Source organism: Lactuca saligna, chromosome 5, assembly GCF_052625555.1.
Source record: "Lactuca saligna cultivar CGN05327 chromosome 5, ASM5262555v1, whole genome shotgun sequence".
In the NCBI taxonomy this organism is placed as follows: Eukaryota; Viridiplantae; Streptophyta; class Magnoliopsida; order Asterales; family Asteraceae; genus Lactuca; species Lactuca saligna.
In genome coordinates this window covers 4,402,499-4,415,823 of record NC_136421.1, presented here as the reverse complement: position 1 = coordinate 4,415,823, position 13,325 = coordinate 4,402,499, and the positions used below count along the sequence as shown (strand labels likewise).

The following is a 13,325-nucleotide window of genomic DNA, read 5'->3' as shown; positions in this document are numbered from 1 at the left end:
TTGAGTTCAACAACCATCCTTGTTGCTAGTATTACCCTCTTATACTGTTTTGTACACTTGTACGTTGGTAGACGACTTCTTGCTTATCATGATCTTAATCAGACCATGATTGTGAAATACGAGAAAATCATTCGTGAGCATAAGTAGTGGTACTACGTTAGGGGTGATAAAGTCATTAATATGACAATTAGAAGTTTCTTTTAAGAAGGAAGAAAGTTGCAAATCACATAGACAGAGACAGTGTGGGCTTTGATTGATTGTAGATAGCAACAACTGGGAGTTCAAACCCATTTGGGGGAGACCCAACCGTTGATCCAAAAGTGTGAAAGGCAACTCGACTTTGGATTTAACGTCAGGATCTAGGAGAGTTGCAGCACAAGAAGCTAAAAGAGAGTTATTAGCTTCTATTTTTGTTATGAAGAGTGAATGTTTTGGTTGGAAAGTAAAGACGACATTAAACATCGTGAGGGAACTTGAAACTTTTACCTATGGGTAAATGGAACGGTCTTATCTTAGATCTTATCATCAAGTGTCTTACGATCGTATAGAACTACGAGGTGATATGAGTTGTAATTAACCAAATAATAAAAGTATGCATTTTTGGACATTACAAATATGAGGAATTGGTTCGTAAAACTCATTATCATGAATGAGTAAGAGTTTTGATTATACTCTTATTTTTCTTAAAAACACTTATGTTGGTGATGATGTAAAAATTGTTATAGTCTAACAAAGTCAAAACCCGAAAAGGAGACAAAACAGTTAAGTTCGAAAGCCGAAGGGGATACAAAACAGTTTAGAAATTTGTGTTTCGTGTCGACATCAATTTTAAATGGGTCCTACTTTAAACACACCAATCTATAACATCAATCTATATTATTAGGTTTATTTTTTAGGTTAATATAGTAATTATTATTTGACCTTGCTTTTTAAAGGACTTTATAATTACTTTAATCATTTCTTTATAGATCTATTAGTTTTTAATAAAACAAGACAAAAACAATGTTTACCTTTTTTTCAAAGAATGCCACGACTTTTGTTTTTGCCTGCTTATCAACCTTGCTTTAAAACTTTTTTTTTTCTAATTATTTAATCTTTTAGTAATTAACTTTTTTTACTATTTAAAAATAAATGTTTACTAGTAGTAATAGATATGTATATAAATTTTACGTTGCACGAGTAATAATATAGTGGTTCACGTTATGTAATATTTAAAATAGTTATTTATCTCATAATAATATATATTTCTCTAATAATAATTTATATCTACTGAAAAATACTCAAAAAATATATGGGTTTAATTTATGATTTTGTAATTTATATATAATTAAAAACCTATGAAAAAAACTAATAAAAAATAAAAATATTAAAAGTTGATTAAATATTTTGCCGACGATAACGCTGAAATAGAAGTCATTCGGTACATCAAATAATTATACATATAAAAAATATATATTAGAAGTTATATTTCATCGTTGCTTCGCCGGACCAACAATGGTTATTTGTAAACTACTAGAAAGTAATTATGATGAAAACAATTTCCTAGATTTAATTGTTTAAAAGAAATAGATTGGTGTGTCAAAAGAAATTTCCATTTTAAATTCGTTGTTTGTGTCGACATGAATATTAAATTCATGTTTCGCATCAAACACGAATTTATCTGTTTAAACACATATAGACACAAATTAAATTCATATTGACACGTATAAACACATACGTATGTTGCACGACTACTATGCACACCATGTCAGTTTGAGGAGTAATGCCAAGTGGGGATTGGTTTGTTAATCTCGGTGCCTCTGATTACCCTTTGGGCACAAGTCACCATATTTTTCAATATATTTGAATAACCAGTTACTATATTTCATTTTATTTTCTTTCAATTACCGAATAATGACATGTAATAAAAAAAAAAAAGCATGCTACATTCCACCTCAGTTAGCAACCGGGTAATTCCTAAATGAACTATATTGAAAAAAAGTTGGAAAACTAATGTCATAAATTAATAAAAAAAATACAGTTTAGTTTACAATTTTACGTATTCTCTTATATCACTTGTATTTAAAAAATTTGAAAATTTGAATTAAAAACATATCCATAACTTTGGTTGATGAACAACAAAGGTTTCACTTGTTTGAATTGATTTTGCATGGATTGCAGAAGTTTGTATCCCAAATGGGAAAAATATCCCAAATGGGAAACCTCTTACGGAAATGTAAATTAGCATGATTACCGCTTACACAGCCCATTTATGATTTTATCAAATTTTACTCTCCCATGTCGACCTCAAAAAATTTAGTAAGATAGAATATTCGTTTATGGCCTTCACATCCACACCGTTCCTTAATATCTGTGGCAAGAACAACCAAACACCAGTCACTGCCACAAACACCACCGTAAGCGGCCCCGACATCGCCCTGTGCAACTGGAACTTGCCTTTTGCCGCCTTCTTCACTGCCACCTCTACAGCCGTACACACACCCTGTAGTACAAAAAACCACGTCACCTCCCACGTTGGCTGAACACGTGTGATATATAGATAGATCAACTCGTGCATTAGCCCCGACACCAGAAAAGTTGCGAAAATCGCCGGCAGCCGGCTCCATAGCTTTCCGAGAACCGGCAACGAGATCTCACGAATCGGATCGTACACAGTAGGCCGGAGGATTCTCGTTACCATAAGGTTCCACCGCCGGCCCCAAAAATCCTGAAGCGATGTAGCAAGGTAAGGCTCATTAAACTGCGGTTCGATCTCAAACTTGAATCCGAGAAAAAACCTAACAAAATACGCAGTGATCGCGAGAACAAGCTCAACACCGAGGTAGACATGGCAACAGTAGAAACCTAAAATCACATACCGATGGAGGTTATCCTGGTACCGATAAGTCCCAACGATTACAGCTAAAATCAATGCTTTAAACGCCAATAGAGTTGGTTTATGCGATGGAACTGAAGCTGAATCTAGAACTGGATCTGAGATATCAGCAACGGCATGTTTAGGATTGATTGGAAGAAGAGCGATGGAGATGAAAATGAAGAAAGGTAACGGCGGATCGGAAGCTAAAGGACCACGATTGAATGCGAGGAGTACGAGTTTGAAATTAGCGAGCCAGACAAGGTAGAAGATGGTGGGGCCGGCGAGATGGACAGAGGAGAGAGGGAGTGGGAGGATGAAGAAGAAGATGATGACGGGTAGGAGAAATACGAACCTGGAGACGCCATTGGAGATCCGAGTTGGTATCAAGTAGCAGTAACCGAGAGAGGTGATGGCTAGAATCCATACTCTGGCAAAAGTTTTGAGTTCTTCGCCGTCCTCCATTTCTCTGTACTTAATTCTTTCATTTTGTATTAAATATATAGTTTATTAGGGTTTATCGAGATATGAATATTCATTAAATATTCATAATATTATTTTATGATATGCACATCTGCAATTGCCCCGCCGTTTCAAATCCATCTACCCCGGCATATGTCATGCAACTCAACTTGTTGTGGTGGCCTGGTGCTGGGTATTTTATTATTATTATTTTTATTATTTTTTATATTTTCTATGATCATAAACCCATGGTTGTCAAAATCGCGATCCGATCCGATCCTATCTTCCTTTAATTTTTTTTTTCAAATGAATTTTTTTTACCATTTTATGTCTTTTACCTTTTACCAATCTACCCCTTATCATTTTTATTGTGACTTATGACTAATATTTTAAAGTTTTTATAACTTTTGAACGAAAAATTAAATGTTTGAAATATTTTTTATGATTAATATTATAAATTAAAATTATATTTTATTTTGTGGGATCTTAGGATCTCGATCCCGATCTTACGATTCCGATTTTGCAAACCCAAACACGATCCTAGGTAGGATCCCGATCTTGACAACCTTGCATAAACCGTTGTTCATTTGTTCACGAGGAGCTGTTAAATTGGGCGGGCCCCTAAGGCTGGAGGGAGTGGTGCCACCGAAACCGCACTCCCTCCTATGCCACGTAGATGCCAACTCAGATTTGTTTTTATTTCATCAACTAGAAACCGTAATGAGGGAGTGGGAAAAAGGTTAGGAGAGAGAAAGAAGATAATTGGTTGTGAGGAGAGAGAGAGAGTGCAAGTAAAGAGGAGAAAAGAGAAAAAGGAGTGCGGCCATGGACTACCGCACTGCGGCCAAAACCGCAGAGAACCGCGGCCTGGGGGCGGTGTGCACGGCTGAGGTGGCACAAAACACAGCCACACCCTTTAGCCTAAAAATCATCTTTCAGAAAATTAACTTAATTTAAGTGAAAACGGAATAAACATTTATAGTATGCTATTTTCTAGTTTTTTGGTCCGACGAAAACATAGTTGTTTTTGCCAAAAACATGTTTTTTTTGGAAAGGATTTTATCGTGCATTGCATTGGTATTAAATTAGAACTTAAAAATACTTGAAAACTCTTTTTACAACAACATATAAAACAACACCAGACAAACATATATGCTAAGTCTAAATGATTAACAATGAAAAAGAAATGCAATTTTTTTCAATTGCACATGGAGAATATGCATATGTGAATATAATTAATAACTTTTGTAGTTGAGTTGTTCAAGTTGTAATAACTTTTGTAGTTGAGTTGGCTAGAGTTGCAACCTTTAATCCAAGTAATTCACCTTCGATTTCCCGAGGTATATATTTTTATTACTATCTCATCTTTTATTTCCTGTTTTTGTGTGTTTTCGAAGGAAAGAAATAGAAGGAAATAAGAGGAATCAAGAGAAAATGGACATTCTTAAGCTTTTTATAAGGAGGGAAAGTGAAGAAATAGATGTTCTTGAGTTTTTCTTCACGAAAGGGAAACAGAGGAAATGTGTTCTCGAGTTTCATTTAAAGAGGGAAAGGGAAGAAAATTGAAGGACTGGGAAGGAAAAGCTTAGCGTGCGTTTAGCTGTGTAAATTTTCCAGTACTCTATGAAAATTTTCAAATTAAATTAATTTTTTTTGAAAACATGATCTGTTGATTCAGTTTTAAATTTTTTTCCAAGAAGATTAGAAATTTTTGTTATCAAGATTGTATATAAATTAGAAAAGTGATTTTTATAGTTTTTCAAAATTTTCTAAATTTATAAAATGAAAACTTCACCGGTTTCAACCACACGTGTTTTCCAAATTTTTTATTGAAAACTGAAAATGAAAACTCAACTCTGGTTTTTTTTTTATTATTATTAAAAACGTTTTTAAAAAAATAAAAACAATTTTACACAACAAAAACACCTTATTTTCTTACACCCTATATATATGCTAAGTTGTTTTAATTATTTAAATAAATTAGAAAGATATCTTAAGTAAAAGAAAACATTCAAATTGAATCATTTTTTAATGTTGAAATAACTTAGCCTTCAAAATCAAGACTTCATTTTCAGTTTTTCCATTCTCTCCTAAACTACACAATCCTTTTGACCACTCTCTCATCCTCATGACCTTGTCTTCCGCCTCCCCAACTCCCACTCTTTCGATTGTCATCTGAACTTGATATGACTTCATTTATTCCGCCTCCAAACTATTAATTTTTCCATTCCGCCTACCTAACTCCTAATCTTTCAACATTCTCAATCTTTTAACCGATACGACATATTTCAAGGTATATCCCTAACATGAAAGCTGACACGAACTCCACATGGAAATAAACAGATTGACATGGCACAACACGTTAATTAAACAGGTTGGGTTAGAATCAAACACTTTCAACCTGTTTAGTGTTTCGACACAACACGACACGATTGCAACCTCTACTTAAAATAACAATAAACACCCACAAAAATAACTCTTAAATGCCTAAAATGGAGTGTCCATCAACTATGAAATGCGAATGAACTAATTCTCGGAAATGCCATATGTAAAGGGGACCACAATATTTAGCTAGATTAACCATGTGGGTGACCCGATAAAAATCGGGTCCCAGATGATGCTTATGTGGTTAGTTTGAAAAAGAAAAGATCGGTTATTTTCTTAAAAATGGCTTGAAGACAGTTAGTTTAGTCAATTTCCAAATAATTTAAATTCAAGTTTCTAAAAAATAAAAATTGATTGTCACCGGATTTTTTATTTTTTATTTTTCTTTTCTTTGCCAGAAAGCCTAATCTTCCTTTCCTTTCTTCTAACTCATGAATGCCAACATACAATTTCCTTTATTTTCCCTTATTTTATTTTCTCTCCATATATTTCTCTTCCCCTTCTTTTTTATTTTCTTTTACGAAAACTCGAGAAGTAGGTGTAATAGATAAACAATTTGAGATGTATAAATACATGTAATTTGAGCATATGTTGATTAATAACAATTGTCAAAACCAAAACCAATCCAGTTCACAAGTACAATAAAGAAATTCCCTCCCCTCCCCTCTCCCCAAAAGAAAAGAAAAAAAAAAAAGTCAAAGTCAAAGTCAAAGTGGTCTTTTGACCTTTCTACCGAAGATTTTCCCATCTTCGACTACTCTTTAAAAATCTAGAAAAACTATACTATTATATTTATTTATGTATATAAAAAGAAAGAAGGTTTTAAAGATTACAGTGAAGCGGTGTCTTCAAGATTGGAAGCACAAGTGGTATCTGAGGCTGCATCATCCATAGACATGTTGAAATAGTCTCCACTAAATGCACCATCATCCCCGTAAAAAGAAGTGGCTGGGGAAGCTTCCGGTGTGACTGCAACTGATGATGGAGTTGATTCTGTCTCTTCGTCACATTGCTGAAGGTAAAAGTACATAATGCTTGCTGTCAACATAAGCATCATTTTTTGGTTCACCTGTCAACCATGGCCAAATAAGTAAAAGATGATGATAATGATACATATATTAAAAGGATAGATTTGGAATTTACCTCCATGATGTCTTCCGGCAACAAGAATATACAACAACCAAGCTTTCGTGCAACACTGATGATATAAGTTGCATTTAACTTCTTCTCATCATCTATCACCAATCATACATATTTTTCATATTTTCAAGTACACCATAAAATGGTCTTTGTTCATAAAAGATAAAGAGAAAGAGAGATGAAGGTTAGTTAAGGGAAAGCATAAAAGAGCATACCAGTTACACCCTTGGTTACAAGGTTCCAATTGACAACCCTGGGCTCTACGGAAGTTAGAAGCTCAAGGAAGAATATCCCATTTGAAAGGCTTTTATCCTACATACACATTAACAAATGACACATGAAGACCCATGACTTAACAATCATAAGAAATAAAGAAAAAACCGACCAAAATGACCTTAAAACTCTCCATTTGGGAAGTTCTGCCTGTGGATTTGACTTTTCTATTGGCCCACCTCTGTATATAACCATCTGTTATCTCATGGGATCGAGATCGCAAGTGCTTTAAAAGTTGAAGCATATTAAACCTCATCAGCTGCCATAAGAAAGCTGAAATGCAAGAAATCATTTTTAATTACAAGAATCCATGCATGATCATTATTTATGTTGTTAATTAATTAATTACCAAGTATGAGCTTCTTATTCCCTTGTACAATGTCGATCCCTGATACGTTGACAAGGGAGAATTTTAATTGTTTTCCAATCCTAACAGCTTGATTGCAATTCTCAACTTTTCTAAATGGCATCTTGATAGGTGGTTTGGTTGTGTGCCTCCAATTGACCGATCCTGGAGAAATCTTATCTAGGATTTCCAGAAGAATCCAACTGCATGAACCAGAGATTCACAATCAAATTAATGTTTCTGAATTTCATCTATTATAAGTCTTAACAAGAGAAACAAACATACAATGAAATAAAATGTTGGTTGGATTAATGGTGGTATTATAAATTATAAATGAGTGTGTTATACTTATATTAGTAGATATTTTTGAATGGATAAGTATAAGATATAGATGTAGATACCCATTTCTGAGATCCTCAAAGACGTTGTTAATATAGGTAGAAATTCCAAGACTATTAATCCAGAGTCTGAAACATCTCTCTTCCCTGGAGACTTGCTCATCATCATTCATCATCTCAGCATAACAGACCTTGCTCTTGCTGCTATCATTTGATAGACCATTCCTGTACATGCATATGTATATATTGTTGGTAAGTTGAGTGAGGAGTCATGAATTTTATTTTGTTATGATATAAAGTGATATGCGGAACCTTTCGTGAAAGAGCTGTGCAACAAAGGCAAGATTTAAATTGGTTGAGCCGTCAAGAATATCCTTTGGAGTCAAGTATCTTTTGCATTTCATCCTCTCGGCATGCTCCAGTACCAGTTTGGCCCGTTCAGCCGGATCATTTGAAACCACTGCACCGGGGCTGCTGTGTTCTGGTGCAAGAACATTAAGCAGGTAAGCATAAGCTTCTCCATCCTACATACAATACCAACCCAACTAAATTTATTAATACTAACTTCTCATATCAATACCATTTTTGGATACATAAATCATATTATTATTATTTCAACATTAATACGGACCACACAAAAAGATCGATATGTCAAGCTCAATGAAAATACCTTTATATCTGCAGAGAAATTTGTTACAGTTTTTGTGTAGCCCGCTTTCTTAAGATGAAAGTTCATCCATTTCAATAATATTTTCTCAGGTGATAATGTGATGAGCTCCTCAACATCCTATAAATTAAACAACATATGATATAAACCACATGTTGAATATTCTCATTAATCCAAAAATAAAAACAAGGATCAAGAATTACATCATCCTCATCCACCAATTCCAGAAGCTGAGGTGTCTTTCTAAGGTTGAGATCAGCCAGGAGTTGTATCTGCAGGTGCAATCATCGTAAGCACGAGTCTGTTATGATAACTCATTTTGTTTATTCATGATTGCTTAAATCATTAGTAAATACAGTTTTTGAAAACCACCTTTATGATTTGAGAAATTAGGCCAAGTACCAAATGAGGCTGCAAAATTGAGGAAGCAAAAGTCAGACAACCTACACCAAAAGCATCAACTATGGGATGTTGTGTTTAAAGTGATTATTGTTGTTGTAACTTGAAAAAAAACAAACTTACTCTTCCTTCAGCAAGATCCTGGCTGCCAACATTGACAACCGTGCAACCAATAGCCTTTGCAGAGTTAAGGCAAAGGGTATGATTTTCATTTCTTTCCCAAAGGTTGAGTTCTCTTTTGGTATTAATTGCTCGATCATCTATTGTATTGGGCACAGCAACATTGATAAGTTTACTGCATCAGACCATTAGTAATGTATATCAAAACCACCACAAACAATCGGCTCCTAATGTCATGACAAAGTAGAGTAAAACAGCAGACCCTGCTATAATACCATAGAAGAACTCCATCTTTTACAAGATCAAACAAAGCATTGGTGGATGCATCAATAGGAAGAAACTGCTTCAAAAATTTGTCTTCTCTCAGATAGCTATTGATATGAGCAACATAAACTTCTTTCTCTGAATTTTGCACAGTGTGTAGCGTAGAGTTTGTTGCTTTAAGAAATGAAGATGCATTCTTTGAATTACCCAATTTTTTAGCAGCTTGTGTTTGTAAATTCATGTAAGCCTGTCCACACCCACACAATGAAAAAGGTTAAATGGCCTCCTAATGAACAAACATTTCAGACATGACAACCAATATTTACCCTAAGAAAGCCTTCAAAGTCAAGTTTGTTGCCCTCATCGCTACCAGGCTCACACAATATATCCCTTATTTCCTCCTCCTTGAAGATCACATTGAAGGGCTTCAATTTTACAAGCACGGGTGGCAAGTCAACAGCAGTAACTTGACCATTTTCCTTCTTTAAATGTAAAAACTGTACATCAACCAAACACAACAAACCATGAATTGCATGGTATAAAATGTTGAACCCATACTTACAATGTCTTGTATCTCCAAACCCAAGATCAATCATTAGGATGGGGAGGCTAAATTTATTACCTTGGATTTAAGGCTACGAAGTTGAGCTTGTGAGAACTGGTTCTGGAGCCATTGATCAGAAACACGAACCCCCTCAAATCTAGACATCTCCTTCCCAAAGTTCACAATATTTTGCAAACCCAGGAAAAATTTAAATCAAATTGCCCTCTCAACCTCCTTTTCCGACAAAATCACTCACCGAAAACCACCACCAATAAGAAACCGATCAAATCTACAACACCGAAAATCTAAAAACCAAAACCCATTAACCAGCATTCCTGATCAAATCAAATCATCAAATAACAAGAACTAAGAATATAATATGAAATAGATTTACGAATGCTAGATTGGCATTCAAGGTTCAGTAATCAAGATTCGGCCAACAATATATTGATTGAGACATTTGATTGAACATATTACCTGCATAATAAGACATTCGTAATTGAATGTCCAATTTCGATTGATTTCTATAAATTTTGTCCAAAAACGTCCATTGCTTAACAAGGATTATGCATGTCGTATCAGGGGAGGGCGAGGCTAAGAGGGGAATGGGGGTATTCGGGCAAGAACGAATTGGCCATGAATGAGAGGCATGGACGACACCAGATACGAAACGATTGTCACGAATGCCACTATTTGGGTATTGTTATTCCTACCCTATTTTGAATAATCCTACGGCTTTAATCATTATTTTTTAGGTGGTATTGCAGCTTTTGAATAAATGTCACGGAAAAATCAATTTGTTTTTGTTAGAAAAACAAATCCTCAAGACAAGCTTCTCGAACTATGCGAACAGTTTTTTCTTTTTCTTTTTTTACATTTACATTAATAACCTCTCTATTTTTAAGAAATGACATTGTTTACCCTTATATTTATATTTATATACTTTCTGCATATATGTTTATTTATTTTAACAAAAGAACGTCAGACTTTTTTTATGATAAAATTACGTACAATTTAAAAACTGTACATAATTAATTTTTGGTGTTTTTTTAATAGGTCACTTAAACTTTAAAAGTTGTACATAATTAATTTTTGGTGTTTTTTTAATAGATTAAATAAACTTTAAAAATTGTACATAATTAATTTTTGATGTTTTTTAATAGATTACACAAACTTTAAAAATTGTACATCTTTAAATTTTGTTAATACATGTTTTTTTTATTTTAAAAATATTAAATTATTTGTTTTTATTTTTTGTATATAGAGATATTTAAATTATTTGGAATCAACGTATTTGCTCGAGATAAAAATACTTCTATTAAAAAATCGATATTCATTACATTAGCACTTGTAAACGGTATTCATTATATGTCGGTATTTTTGAAAAGAAATTATTCAATGCCTCCTACCAAAGTATATTGGAATGTCTGTAAAAGTTTGTCTGCATCTATATGACAAACTATATATTTGCCGCGTTTTGATTTATACAATCAACTTAAGTCTCGTACTTCTCAAAATATTATTTTATATTTGAACTTTTCTTTTATTATTTGTTACGTTGTGTCGGGTTTTATCTTTTTTTTAACGAATAAAAATATTTACATATCTTTTATTTTAGTATTATTGTTTCATGTTCTTATTTGTTATGTAAAAATATTATTTTATTATTATTGTATCGTGTTTTAACTTTTTTTTAAAAAATGAATAAAAATATTTATATATCTTTTATAAAAATAGTATTATAAATTATCTGTTTAATAAATAAAATAACTAATATCTTAGTAAATAGAATTTATGAATAATTAATTATAAATATGCTAGTAAAAGTATGTAATTATAACCTAATTATTAAAAATAATATTAATTAACTAGTAAGAGATATGTTATGATAACCTAATTATTAAAAAATAATCATTATGGGGTAGTGATAAGTATAAAAAGGGTAAGAATAAATGATGCCCTCTATTTTCATCTTCGTTTTTCTTTTGGTGATTTGAAGAAACTGTTTGTTGTTTGTCCGTACGCGCGGAAGCAGGAGAGATATGTACATGCGTCTCATCTGCGAATCGACAATTTTACACGTACAACTCCACATCAGCAAGTAGTTGCCTCCATGTCACCTCATAATGTATTGGTATTTTAAAGTGATGTTTTCGTGTTAATGGGGTAAAATGTGTTTGTAAATGTAACCGTATACCAACCGAATTTCATTTCGGGTATTCAGGAGGATTCGGGTAGGTCGGTTAAATTAAAATAGCAAAACCAATACATAATAAGTGGTTTGCAATAAAAAAAAAAAGCAACAATATTCAAATCTATTTGGATGACATCCTATAATTTGGTAATTTTTCAAAATACAATGTTACAACATGAAGAAATAAAAGTGTGATGCTATAATAAATAAATCAACAAAAATACATTCCCATTTCTTGTCAATTATATAATGTCTTAATGAGGAAAATAATAATAAGAAAATTTTTGATTCAATTTTAGTTTTAAGGAAGCCATGAATGAATAACTTGAGAACCTAAAAAGATGCAACAAACTTTAGCAACCAACTCTTAAATACATAGCACCAACCAACACTTTAACAATGAAACTGAGTGGGAATTAGGAAGTAATCACCATAACAACACCAATGACATCAAGCATCAGAAGATATTTGTAGAGACACAAATACGATGTACATAAAAAATTTGATGGGTATGCAACCTCTAATGATATGAAGTTTTATATTTTTAAACATGTAACTTTAAGGAGTTATATATAAATGTGATAAAATAATTTTAGAAACATGGTTATATATAAACTATCATATTTCAATCTAAATTAGCAAGGTTTACCCCTTAATGCTCATGCAATATGATTCGTTTGTTTTGAAAAAAAACACCATAATGCAAGGCTACAATGTGCAAGTTCTAAAAAAACAAATTGAAATATTATAATTAATTGCTTAGTTAACAGAAAAAAAATCAAAAACTTATAATAAAAGCAAGTAAAGAACACACCAAATAAAAGTAAATCAAAAACCTTATTTAATGCATGCATGTCTAATTATTTGTAGCTTCCTTAAATGTTTGTGTGTGCTGAACTGCATCATATGAAGAAACTAATGTTAATCATACGATCTAAATCAAAATCCTATATAGTTGAAAACGGTTGTTACCTCAATTAGTAATGCCAAACTCCAATGTGAAACCGAAATTAGTACCGAAATATTAAAAATGATCTTCTTTCCTAGTTGATGTTGTGTTTCCCTCTAACACAATCTTACAATCCTCTTTTTTAATGTCAAATTATAGAAAATTGAACAGCACCAATGTCTTGCTTTTATTCACCGTCATACTGATCTACCCTATTTTTGAGGTTTTACAATTTGTATCTATACATAGTAAAAAACCCCAAGATTATAGTACTAACGGTTATTATCGGAGTTCAAGCAATTAACATTATAGCTAATAAATTATGTTCTTTATTTTGCCACTGAAACCGCATGATATATGTTCATTTTGTATTGATATTAGTTGATATGC

The 13,325-nt window shown here is 32.7% G+C and overlaps 2 protein-coding genes across 5 annotated transcripts; both read right to left on the bottom strand.

Annotated features, from left to right (window-relative positions):
• Window positions 1–2,248: 2,248 nt before the first annotated feature.
• LOC144998190 (long-chain-alcohol O-fatty-acyltransferase-like) lies at window positions 2,249–3,357 on the bottom strand. Its single transcript, XM_078958008.1, has one exon. It carries the CDS (start codon window positions 3,317–3,319, stop codon window positions 2,261–2,263), a length of 1,059 nt encoding a protein of 352 aa, XP_078814134.1. The 5' UTR covers window positions 3,320–3,357; the 3' UTR covers window positions 2,249–2,260.
• Window positions 3,358–6,271: 2,914 nt separating this feature from the next.
• On the bottom strand, window positions 6,272–10,554 carry LOC144997287 (fimbrin-5-like). Of its 4 annotated transcripts, none has more exons than XM_078957150.1 (15): window positions 10,270–10,554; window positions 9,871–10,127; window positions 9,575–9,745; window positions 9,260–9,495; window positions 8,988–9,159; window positions 8,838–8,876; window positions 8,669–8,737; window positions 8,469–8,585; window positions 8,111–8,322; window positions 7,862–8,023; window positions 7,464–7,663; window positions 7,236–7,387; window positions 7,057–7,153; window positions 6,845–6,936; window positions 6,272–6,770 (listed from the first exon to the last, which is right to left on the bottom strand). In XM_078957150.1, exons 2-15 carry the CDS (start codon window positions 9,955–9,957, stop codon window positions 6,531–6,533), a joined length of 2,046 nt encoding a protein of 681 aa, XP_078813276.1. In that variant the 5' UTR covers window positions 9,958–10,127; window positions 10,270–10,554; the 3' UTR covers window positions 6,272–6,530. The 4 variants fall into 4 exon arrangements, with proteins under 4 accessions (XP_078813276.1, XP_078813274.1, XP_078813275.1 ...); XM_078957148.1 differs by having other exon boundaries at window positions 9,871–10,097; XM_078957149.1 differs by lacking the exon at window positions 10,270–10,554 and having other exon boundaries at window positions 9,871–10,236.
• Between the last annotated feature and the right edge of the window lie 2,771 nt (window positions 10,555–13,325).